Source organism: Aulonocara sp. 'chitande type north' Nkhata Bay, linkage group LG19, assembly GCF_057382095.1.
Source record: "Aulonocara sp. 'chitande type north' Nkhata Bay isolate Kocher_YH1m ecotype deep benthic linkage group LG19, A_spYH_male_GT1.1, whole genome shotgun sequence".
NCBI lineage: Eukaryota > Metazoa > Chordata > Actinopteri > Cichliformes > Cichlidae > Aulonocara > Aulonocara sp. 'chitande type north' Nkhata Bay.
In genome coordinates, this window is record NC_141362.1 from 6,377,241 (window position 1) to 6,389,637 (window position 12,397).

At 38.1% G+C, this 12,397-nt stretch overlaps 1 protein-coding gene and 1 non-coding gene across 2 annotated transcripts; both read right to left on the reverse strand.

Annotated features, from left to right (window-relative positions):
• Positions 1 to 416: 416 nt before the first annotated feature.
• On the reverse strand, positions 417 to 5,749 carry LOC147306374 (uncharacterized). The gene has a single exon (XM_086274218.1). It carries the CDS (start codon positions 5,560 to 5,562, stop codon positions 4,726 to 4,728), a length of 837 nt encoding a protein of 278 aa, XP_086130344.1. The 5' UTR covers positions 5,563 to 5,749; the 3' UTR covers positions 417 to 4,725.
• A 2,182-nt stretch (positions 5,750 to 7,931) lies between these two features.
• On the reverse strand, positions 7,932 to 8,018 carry trnay-gua (transfer RNA tyrosine (anticodon GUA)). Its single transcript is given in 2 exon segments — positions 7,932 to 7,967; positions 7,982 to 8,018. It is a non-coding gene; the product is annotated as a tRNA-Tyr (tRNA).
• Positions 8,019 to 12,397: the final 4,379 nt, after the last annotated feature.

The following is a 12,397-nucleotide window of genomic DNA, read 5'->3' on the forward strand; positions in this document are numbered from 1 at the left end:
TACGAGGATACCGCCACCTGCTGACCGAGCGAATAAACCCTATTATAAACTGAATTAGCGTCATTACAAACGTGTGTTAAATTTGATTTAGCGATAGTCGAGTGTGTTTATGCTTGTCTGTGAGGAGAGGATTGTTGGAATAGTGATGATGATGTGCGCTATCACTGTCAATTGTCAGTAAACACTTCATCTGGCTGATGAATCTACACGTGAGATATTACAAAGTCTGCATTATTAACTCTGTAATTAGGCGCCATTCTTCTTATTTTACGGCGCTGTTGCTCAATCGGGGGACGCTCTGTTGAGGAGAAAAGCATGAATTTCTTTGTATACGGATTATCCATTGTTGTCCCGGGCAGTCGAAGAGGAGGCAGAGCTGTTGAGAAATGCTAGGAGCTAACTGGGCGCTAACCGTATCTTTTTTTTTTTTTTTTTTAATACTTTAATTAAATTTATGCACATATTACAATCTCTCGTTGGGAGACAACATTTGTGCAACAACATCTTGAAAAGGTTGAATAAGAAATCAAACGGAAAAAAAAAACCCCACATATATACATATACATAAATATATGAAGGCCATTTTTATGACATATAACAGTTTCCTTTCTGCGAACACTTTAACATACATGTGGCTTACTTAGTACACCAAAAACACAATCATTAAAAGGATAGAGATTGAGTCCCATTGTCGCATATCAAAGCAGCCTCTTTACATGAATCCCTCAGTAATTCTAAAGATGACAAAAAAGATTTTAATTCAATTTTCAATACAGTTAGGGAAGGTCTTTTACTTTGCCATTTGCATTTGTGTATGTGGTATTTGCCCATAATTATCACCACCTTGTGTAGCATGGACAGTTCCTTAGATGGATCACCATTATTATATAAAACTTGTGTTAGAGTCAGTGGGGTCATCCCATCTATTCTTATACTCAACCAGTCTACTAGATCTTGCCAAAAGTCAGTTGTTACTGAGCAGGAAAAAAACAAATGATCAATACTTTCCACATTTTGTGAACAAAATCCACATGGCTCTACCTCAAACCCAAACCTTTTTTTAAGCATTTCAGCTGCTGGGTAATATCCATTAATTATTTTAAATTGCATTTCTTTGACTTTGGGGGGGATAGGCCATTTTAAAAAGTGCGTATATTTGTTCGTTATTTTAACATTACTCCCTTTTAGTTTTGTGTTACTGTTAAAGTCGTGAAATAATTTGTTTTTAAATATCTTGTTCATGGTTTTATTATTACAGTTTTTATCCGTCAAAAGAATCTGGTTTAGATGTAAAGAAGGTAGACTAATTTGTGCCTTAGAGTAATACAAATAACCTTGAATCAAACTCAACAGAGGTAAGGGGATTGCCTTACGAACCTTGTCATATTCTCTAAGGGAACACTGAATGTTAAACTTAGCATTAAAAACACCCACTGAGAGAAACTGACCCCTTTCATCAAGTAAGTCTGTTATAAAGATTATGTTTTTTTCAAACCACTCTTTAATAAACAATGACTTCTTATTAATTGTAATTGTTCTGTTATTCCACAAGGTGGAGCAATGTGGTGAAAAGTTATGGGCAAACACCATCTTCCAATAAGACAAGACCTGCTTATGATATTCTGACAGTTTCACAGGCAACTTCAATATATCAAAATCACATTTCAGGAGAAAATCCAACCCTCCCACCTTTTTGAAAATATTTTTTGGGATATGGAACCATATGGAGTCAGGTTTCAAGAGGAAGGCTTTTATCCAGTTTATTTTAAATACTCCAACCATTGATTGAAAATCAATTGACTTTATACCACCTTTAGCGTAATCTTTGACAAGTTGTGATTTTTTAATGTAATGTGTTTTATTGCGCCAAATGAATTGATAGATTATAGAGTTAATCTTTTTAATGCTTTTCGGGGTAATGTATAGTGAGTATGCTGGATAAACCATCTTTGAGACGCCCTCTGATTTGGATAATAGATTGCGTCCAAAAATTGTAATATCTCTCGTCAACCAATGATTTAGTGTTTTGGACATGCCATCAATTTTGTCTTTTAGGTTTTTTGATTCTCTAGTGTTGATGTCTTTGTCTAAATAGATGCCTAGATACTTAACTTCATTTTTCACTGGAATCGTCCTCATGCTATTTTCCAAACAATCATAAAGTGGCAAAAGTTCACACTTCTTTAGGTTCAGACACAAGCCTGAAGCTTTAGAAAAAATTGAAATGACATTCAATGCTTTCTCGAGTATTGATTTATCCTTTAAAAATATTACTGTGTCATCTGCAAACTGACTTATTTTCAGTTCAATATCAAAAATGTTTATTCCTTCGATGTCTGAATGGTTCACAATGAGGTAAGCCATTAATTGAGTGCAAAGAATAAATAATTTTGGAGAAATTGGGCAACCCTGTCGAATTCCACAGAATATGTCTATCCTAGATGTTATGTCTGGATTGAGCGAAACATAACTATAAATTTGCTTGTAGAACAGTTTGATCACTTTGCAAAATTTGTTTCCAAATCCAAAAAGTTCTAAAGATCTAAATAAAAAATTATGGTCTATTGAATCAAATGCTTTAAAAAAGTCAATAAATAGTATTAAACTTTCTGAATTAATAAAGGATCGATGGTCAATCATATCTAATATTAATCTTATGTTATTATGAATCTGCCTTCCTTTAATAAACGCTGATTGGCACTCATCAATCAATTTGGTTAAGACGCTTTTAAGCCTATTTGCATATACTAAGGCTAATAATTTGTAGTCGTTACATAAAAGTGTTATGGGTCTCCAATTGTCTAGCATTTGTAAATCTTTGTTTGGTTTGGGTAATAAGGTTATTAATCCTGTTTTCATTGTTGGGGATAGTTCTTCATTTTTTAAACAATCCAAAAAGCCATTAAATAACAAATCTTTAATGTCTTGCCAAAAGGTTTTATAAAATTCAATCGTTAAACCATCAATTCCAGGCGATTTTCCATTTTTCATTTGTTTTAGAGCTGTATCTAATTCGGATATTTTCAAATCTTCTTCTAACCATGTTTTATCATCCTCTTCCAATTTTTTAACCTGATCTTTAATCATATCAAAAAAGATATCTGCATTTTCTTTTTCAGTTCTTGATTTATACAGATTACTATAGAACATGTTCATTTCCTCACTTATTTTGTTTGGTTCCTCAATTATAGTACCATCCTTACTCAATTTAGTTATTTTTTTCTTTGTTTGTCTACGCTTCTCTAGACTATAGAAATAAGATGAATTTTTTTCTCCATGTTCAATCCACTTGGCTCTAGACCTTACATATGCTCCTTTAGCTTTAATCAAGTACACCTCATCTAGCTTATTTTGTAAAGATTGTAAGCGTTCTGACTCTTCCGCAGTCATACAGGGTTTACCACATAATAAATGAATTTGTTCAATTCGATTTTTCTGTTCACATACGCGTAGGGCAGACACTTTCTTTCCCGTTTCTATAGCTAATTGTTTCACATTATATTTAAACCATTCCCATTTACTGACATTAGTCATGCTCATATTGTTAATTTCTGATTTAAGTTCTTTAACTTGTTTACAGAAGTCTTCGTTTTGTAATAAACTATTGTTAAATTTCCATATGTTGTCAGATCTTTGTTGTTTACGTAGAGATAATAAGAGACTTATCAGACAATGATCAGTAAGTGGGGTTGACTGGGTCTCACATTTCGTAACATATGATGATACTGTTTGGGAGACAAGCCAATAATCTAATCTTGAACATACGTTTTTATTTGATGGACTAAACCAAGTATATTTCTTCGTATTTGGGTTTGTCATCCTCCAATAATCGATCATATTGGTTGTCGTACAAAAGTCACAAGTAATGCTATCGTGTTCTGGTTGATTTCCTCTTTGTGGTTGTCTGTCAAGCCATGAGTTAGGAGCCAGGTTAAAATCGCCTCCAGTTATCACCTGGGTAGAACCATATGTAGTACTCCACTTTGCAATTACTTTACTTAAGTTAGACATCATATTTCTATTTAGCGACCTGTTATTGTATCCATACACGTTAATAAGAATAATTTTCTGTTCACAGACTTCTACCAACACCATGATCCAATGCCCCATTCCGTCGCTTTTATGATCAATAACTCTCCCTGCAAATTTGTTGAATAAGATCATAACTCCTGCTGAGTGAGTAGTACCATGTGAATAAAGAATACTATCTCCCCATTGATGTTTCCAAAATGTTTCCTCTTCCTTACCAGAATGTGTTTCTTGTAAAAACAAAATGTTTGCCTTAATTTCCTTGCAGAATAAGAACATGGCCTTACGTTTGACATTGTTTTTTAAGCCTCGAACATTTAAGGAACTTAATAGAACAGCCATCTATAAGATAAAGAAAAAACAAAAACAAAAAACGCAGGAACAAAATACAAAACAAGAACAGTAACGGCTTCCTTGGCACTTACTAGAAGAAAAAAAAAGTGCTTGAAGCAGGAATAAGCCTAGTGTCCTACCTATGTAATCATAACAGTACTCCAACCCTATCACAGTACTACCCCTTTATATATGCGGCAATTTTAGCTCTGTATAGCCCACGTTTAACTACGGCTTTGCTTTTTGACCCTCTCCTATTTTTTATTTGTGTATTTTTAACAGATATGTATATATAAACATATATATACACACATACATACCCACATTTTATGGTTAACTTGTAGTGACTTCTTCAAGTGCATCTCACAGATCGATCCTTTTACCGTCTATTATTGCATAACCCTCCTTTAGGAATGCTCTTTTGCCGTTGTTTCGAGCTTCCTGCACCTTGGGCCACAGCTTGATCCGAGCTTCACGGTCTTCTTTGGAGAAGTCTTCTTTAAATTTTATGTTCAGTTCTTTGCAGACCCTGGCCTCTTTGGATTTCCTCCATACTTCATCCCTTGCCGTCCTCATGCTGAACTGTATGATGATTGGTCTTGGCACCTTGTTGCTCACTGCATTGTCTTTCTTCCCCAGTCGGTGTACTGTATCAACCATGAGCTGCAGTTTTTCCACTGATACAGGAACCACTCTTGTTAGAATGCCGATCACTGTTTCACGTGTATTCTCGTTGTCCTTCTCTGTCAGACCCAAAATTCTGAGGTCCCATCTTCTGCGGTAACGTGCACTCTCCCGACAGCTCTCCTTTAATTCTTTGTTTTCCTTCATCAGCGACTCCACCTTCGTCGTCAGCTTGTCAATTTCCTCTCTGTTTTTTTGGGTCGCCTGTGTATTTACTTCAATGCGTTGTTCGAAGGCTTCCAACTTCTTTTCAAGCGAATCAAACCTTTCCTCGCATCTCTTTGTGAAGCCAAGTAAAACTTCATATACATTCTCGATGCTCACCTGCTTCTCAGTTATTTTGCTTTTCATTTTTTTGGGATTGGGACTTGGTAACGGAGTGTGGTCACCTATGGGTCTTCCGATCTCTTTCTGAAGTTCCATCTCTTCTATATCTTCATCCTCACATGCTTCCCGCATAGCAGCAAGGTTGTAATCATGGTCGGAGAGGCTACCTGTTAGCTTGGGGTTAGCCATTTTTATCGCTCTAAGTTTATCTTTGTGTCTGCCTGAAGGTCTGTCAAAGTAACTTCCAGGGGGTTTCGCTTGCGTTCTACTTCCTTTGGAGTAACAGTTTGTCAGTAAAGTATTTTACAGGACATCAAAATCACGTTTCTTAATCAGACCCGCAGATTGTACAACCGCTTATTCCGCCATCTTTCTCTCCCCCGGGCGCTAACCGTATCATTCAAATATATTGAATGTCGCAATGTTGGCAAAGAGAGGAAGTAACGTAAGATTTGCGCATGCGGGGTACCGAGTTTCAAGTGCTATAGTCTTGCTAAAAAAAAAAAGACTTCTATAAATTATTATTATCATTTCGTTTCAACAGGTATACTGGAAACTGATCTGCAAGCAGAGCTTTAGTCCTCATAATGTTGTATTTGTATGTTGAATGTTGTATTTAGGGGGAAAAAAATCTTTATTTTATGGAAACAGGCCCAAAAAAATGAATGTGGTCGGAAATTCAATAACCGAATTAAAGTCGCTCAACATCACAATCTGGAAAGTTTTTATCAAGGAATTTCATTTATGATGTCTATGTAGTCCTTTATTTTTTGTCCAATGTCTGATATGTCCTTTGAAATTGTTATGCCGTATATATAGTTATATGGCGTTTGTTTTAGTTTTTTTTTGTTTGTTTGCTTTTGTATCAACAGCTATATTCACCTTGGGGAAAAACGCGTGAGGCCAAGCAGCCAGACCCAGCTAGGTCTGGATTCTTGGATCCAGAAGTTTCTTCCCTTTCATGGATTATTCATTATAATATTTAGAATTTATTCAGTGTATTATGAGAACTACAAAGATGAGATAATGCTGCAGGTTTCCATTCAGGTTCAGTTGTGCTGCATTGTAGTCACCTGCAGGAAACCAGAGCAAAACAGAAAGAGGCATTATCACCAGTATTTTCATCAGCTGCCTTAATGTTTGACAGATTAGTACTTGTTGTTAAGCTGTATAGAGTAGTGCACATGTAGGCTAGATTTGTGAACAATACATTATTAAGAATCATTCAGACTGATTTGAAACCTGAACATTTGAAATAAACTCAGTAAAAAAACCAAACAAAAAAACCCACTGGAACAGCTGGCTTACAGTTTGTGAGTGTCAGCCGAGAATACTGTGAGAATATTTACAGTCCTCTCAGTAATTTATCTTTTTTAAAATTCTGTGTTAATGCAGGCGTTAATACAGGATTGTCGAAGTGTATGCTTCTATTTATTTTAGTGTTGCTCTCCTTAAAAGTGTGGAGAGAGGCAGAAACATGTTGCTGTTTGCAGATCTTTAATAGTGCAATCTGCACAGAATCTGAAGAAGAGAGAGAGATGAGAGATAGCCTTTATTTGTCAGTTGCAGGTCTTTTGCCCACAACCGAGATGACAGACCTTGCCGACCGTACATACAATACAAACATCACATTGGGGAGACAGGTCAGGCCAGGTAGCGAGGAAAAAAAACATTGAAATGTGGAACACAAAAGGATAATACAGGAATGCACAGGTATCAACACACCATAACACAATAAACACAGACAAGCAACATGGGAAAGAGTTCCAGTGTGTACATCTGATCTGGGACCGCTGCAATCTTTCGACTGCGCCTCCAGCTGACCCGATGTCTACATCATGGGGGAGGTAAGCATTGGAGGTGGCGTTGGATAGGGAGGGTGATGCGTCGGTGAGTGCTTATCAGTATATGTATGTGTGTGCGTGTCCATAGTTCAGCTGAGACAGTGTCCTTCGCCCTGCCAGGCTAAGTAAACAGTCTTCCAGCCAACCCAGGTGGCCTTGTAGGGAATGGGAAGGAACAGACTCAACACAGTCGTTATCAGGGAGTTTTTGTTCGGCTCCAGCCTTGAGCTCCGGCCTTGAGCCCACAGCTGGTGCCGAAGGGGTAGCCGCATTATGATGGTAATTTTTCTTTTGCAAACAACTCATGAGAATTTCAAGCTGTTTTTAACACTCCGAGTCCAGCATAATGCATAATATTCACAATAAGTGCAGTAACAGTTATTAGTTAGTGACCTGGGAGGCCCGATGACTCTCTATTTGTAAACAATTATTAGAAGCGAACATGCTTCAGGTCAGTACAGTCAATGAAGTACAGCTAATGTTTGAACTTCAAACAGACTTCCAACTTTGTCTGACATCATAAAATTCAGTCTCTGGTGGGACACTCCCATAGGGCTTAAAATCTCCACCAGTTGCTCTTAGAACTGAAGAAGCTTCTCAGATGAGAGGTGAAACGTCTTGAAGGAAGCTTAAAGATGTCCAGACGCTTTTCTTTGAAAGCTCCTTAGACTACAATGACTGATAGCCTTCTTGACAATTTAGTGTAAAAGTATGTCCTTCGAGCCGGATTTGAACCAGCGACCTAAGGATTTCAGCTACTGCCTCTACAGTCCTCCGCTCTACCAACTGAGCTATCGAAGGCACGTCGATGTTTAGCCTCACGCAGGACAGGCTGATGGGTTCAGTCAGGGTGAAGTTATCCATGCGTGTGGTTTGGCTAATGAACGCCGGCCTTCACCTGACTGCTCGTCTTTAGCTAATGATGTTTCCTTTTTCCTCCAGCACGTTTGAGGTTTGTGGTGATGACCACGTGACTGATTCAGGAAGTGGTTCACAGGTTTGGCGTGCGATTCAAATTCTTCTCTTTTCTTGGCAAATCTTTTGTGTGATGAAACCAGCAAGAAAGCGGAGATTTCCCCCTCTCTGGGGAGATTTTGAACTGATCTCGCCTGATAAGGTATTGTGTAATAAGGTCATTTATTAGTAATTAAACTAAGTAATAAAGTATAAAGTACACAGCGGATCCCGTGTTGTTATTTATTTCTTCCAATTTCTGGTATATTAAAAGGCGAAGTGTCTGTTGTGTTCAAAAGAACTTGGATTCAAAAATCCAGGTAAGCCGTTTAGGACGCAGTGATAAGACTGTATACAAACATAAAATTGCACAGTTCGTTTGTATTAGACACCATTAATTTATGTTTAAAATGTGACTTAATTAGGGACATCTGTAACTGAATATTGCCTTTTTCTTTCCTCATCAGGGGAGAAGAATGACGTGGATTTTCCCCATTTTCTCTGAAAACTATGGTTTTCAGGACACACATCCAAAGAGAAAGCCATGGTCATTGTGTCCAAGGCATCTGCAGTTAGTTCATCAGATATGTGGACCCCTATCAACACTGATACGTATCTAGCTGTGACGTGCCATTTTATACACGCAAGCAGCTCTTTGCATTCTGTTTTCCCTGCAGCAAATGCTGCTGAAAATTTAGCAAAAGTAGAAGCAGCACTTGTGTCAGAATGGGGTATTACACACACTTTTAATGCCTTGTGACTGATGTGCGTGGCACAAATTGTGTGGCGCAAAGTTTAAATTGACACATTAAAAAGGGCTCCTGACTATATAACTCTGTTGCCTGACATCTGGGCAAACTGTAGGAAGACAGTGGGTTATTTCAAGAGCACTTTCCACTGGAAACATCACTTTACTTTTTTATTATAATATTCTACACAACACCATGTTGTTTAGGTTGCTGCTGCAATGATACTGGAAATAATCATTTTTTGTTGGCTACTTTTATAGAGGAGGCTGACACAAGTGCTGGAGCAAATGGGCCAGCTAGCATTGAAGCTAATTCAAGAGGTGGATACATGCTAGAACAGCACATAGCATAATGCGCCGACGTGTTCATGACCTCAGGGAATGCGTAAAAGTAGCTTTGGCAGACTTACACACTGACATTGCCCCACTCTCATCAGAACACTATGAAATTATTGCAGGATGTCTAAGAGTGCCGTCCATATTTAATGATACCACAGGTGAGCTGTTAGAGGAGAAGAGAGGGTCATCATCAAATTTCAGTCATTCAGAGGTTTTACAAGGTAAAGCAGGAGATGCAGGGAAGAGGCAAAATTCTGAATATACTGCTGTTATAAGAAACAGCATCCTTCCTCCTCCTCATCATCATTACAACCCCATATATCAGAAGCATTTCAGCCTGTCAATGAATGTATATGGATACATTCTAATTATTTTGTTGTATTTAGTCACTTGGAGCCTGTTTGCTTTGGTAGCAAACATCATTTGGACCCCACAGTACTGCAGATGAGGAACAGTACTGTGGAAAAGATGTTATTTTTGTTTACAAATTAATAAATGTTGTCCCTATTTTACATGTAACATGTCCTTAATAATTAAAGCACATTCACATCACAACTTTCTCCCTAGTTTGTTTCCACCATATTCATAAGTTCAGAATTCATGTATTGGCGTCACAAACATTCATTTCATCAATTCAAAGCTCCCTCCTGGACTCCCACTCTCTGTTGGGCTCACTTTTTTTTCTTTGCAAGCAACATTCGTCCCTCAAATTTTTACAGGTGCACTTTCTCTCAGGTCAGTAGTGATGGTTTCATTAAACTCCCTCTACTTTCTGATTACTAGTCCTTATATTAAGGCTATGAGTATTATTATACTGAGGTGATGATTGTTATTTGCTCACTGATAAATTAAAAAACTGGTGAAAAAGTATCTTGAAATGCACAGAAGAAATCAACAGCAGGGTGGTTACAGTGTATCTACCTGCTTCATTTAACAAAGAATCATAAGTCCCCCATCTGTTTGCCTGGTAACCAAATACCGGTCGATCCAGGTCGTGTCCTGTGATGCTCCTCAGATGGATCAGCGCCAGATGTTCATACGCCTGCATGACTACAAATGTCAGTGATACAAGCCTGTAGTTATTTAATGCTATGATGGATGTGTTTTTTGGGGATTGGAATTTAGGTGGACCTTTGAAAGCATGATGGCGTTTGACAGGGTTGAAAAGTCTAGATAGAAGCCAGCGGGTCAACACAGATGTGGAGGGGTGAGGTCTGTGGCTCCGCTGCAGAGGAGGGGGGGGGGGGGGGGGGGGGGTGGGTGACAGGGAGGCTGGCAGGGCATCTGGGAGCTATTTGCTAATCATGCTCTCCCTATTTCAGTGGGGACGCGACAGCTGGAACGTTGTCATGAGCAAGAGTAGGAGTTTTTGTGGTGTAATCACACTGAAAAATAAACCATCACTTCCCTGCAAACACAGGCTGTGTGTGTGTGTGTGTGTGTGTGTGTGTGTGTGTGTGTGTGTGTTGTACTGGGTCTGTAACACCTTTTGTTACAACAGACTTTAAAATGAAATGGCAAAACTCTCTCTGGGCATGATGCTTTCCTGATTTTGTGTCACTTCACTACTACTTCACTTGTTACGTATGCAGGCTGAGTTTCAGGAGGAAGGGTAATGCTTGGTCTATGCTTCAGTGGGAAATCTACGCCATACCTTGCACCATAACCGGAAACTTCTTTTAAACCTATGATGTAACCTTCCACGTAGCCTGAAGTGCACCTCCACAGAAATGTAGCTACATGTCGGGTCAATGCAGCCTGAAATGATCCAAATGGCATTAAAGGTTGCGGTGTAGGGTTAGAGGAGTTTTTGGTTATGTCGTAAGTGAGGACATACGTTTCCTGTAGAAGTCTAAATCAAGTTTAACAGAGGCGTATTCTTACCTGAGGTGGGGTAGTGTGTGGACAAGGGCAGGAATGTGTCCCTTTTAAAAGTGCATTAGAACAAGTTCTTGGCTGGAGGGGGATGGTTTCCTGTAGTCCTGTAGGCTTTTCCACACTGATGCAGGGTCATTACTCAAGAAACCTGCTGTCAGCTTTTCAACACAGCGTCTTTCGGCAACTTAAATCTCCTTTCAATTCCCCAGTTTGTTGTCGTCTTGGTGCTTATTTTATCGAAATGAAATTATCATGTCTTTTTTTTCTTTCTCTGAGAATTTGGGGGAATGGAGATGAGGAGTGGTCAGTGCAGAGCAGCCTTGAAATAGTTTTCTTACCAGTGTTTCATATCTTTATGCAGCTAGATGGAAATAAAACGATCACGGAGAGATGCAAAATGTGTTGGGGTTTTTTAATTTTGTGTCTCTTTTAATCAGTCTATGTCACTAATACCAAAATAGACCAACATATGCAGTGTGTGTGCTCTCTTACTGTCATAAGTTGCCTGCATGTTTGTAAAACCAGTTATTTTTCCTTTCGTTGTGATGGAAAATGTGTGTAGACACCTGACGTAGGAAGTCTTTTTTTGTCCGCGAGTAAAACACATGGAAGCATAAGGTAATGGTACTTTTCAAAAAATGTTCATTGTGAAACATTAACTGACATCAGGTCAGTTAAACAGTTGTTTTTTATATTTATTTTATTGATTAAAACTTAAACATAATTAACGAGGAAAAAATGAACCCACATTCCTAAAGGACAGTCCTTCGTCTACTGACTGGTCACATAAATGAAAAGGGTGAGATTGTGTTTATATAAATTTAAAGACACAATCATTGTTTCGTTTCTTATTAACTTAGTTTCAGTTACTAATTTCCTACCTTGCCCGTTCAACCCCAAAAAAATACAGCTGCAGTACATTGTGGTCTTAAATTTTCCATCTATGACCCATCATCAATATGCTGCAACAAAACGCTTATGAATGAAGAAGCAGTTGGTCAGGTGTGTAAATCTAATACAATTCTCTCTTCTCTTTCACTGCTAGTTCTCCCACAGATGTGACTTACTTGATCCCAGCTGACCAAACCAACCCAAATACCAACTTTCTTATTGTTGCTATTAGCTCAACCTTTAAGTTAATTTCTTTACTCAAATTTTTTTTTTTACCTTTAAAAAAACAAAATCCAAATTCTAAGATCAAACAAAGTCCAACTGAAGAATTAAAAGTCAAATGGAAAAGTTAACTCCCTCCAAAATAACA

Excerpts from the sequence above, each read along its gene's own strand:
- LOC147306374 (XM_086274218.1), bottom strand. The coding sequence starts at position 5,562 with ATGGCTAACCCCAAGCTAACAGGTAGCCTCTCCGACCATGATTACAAC.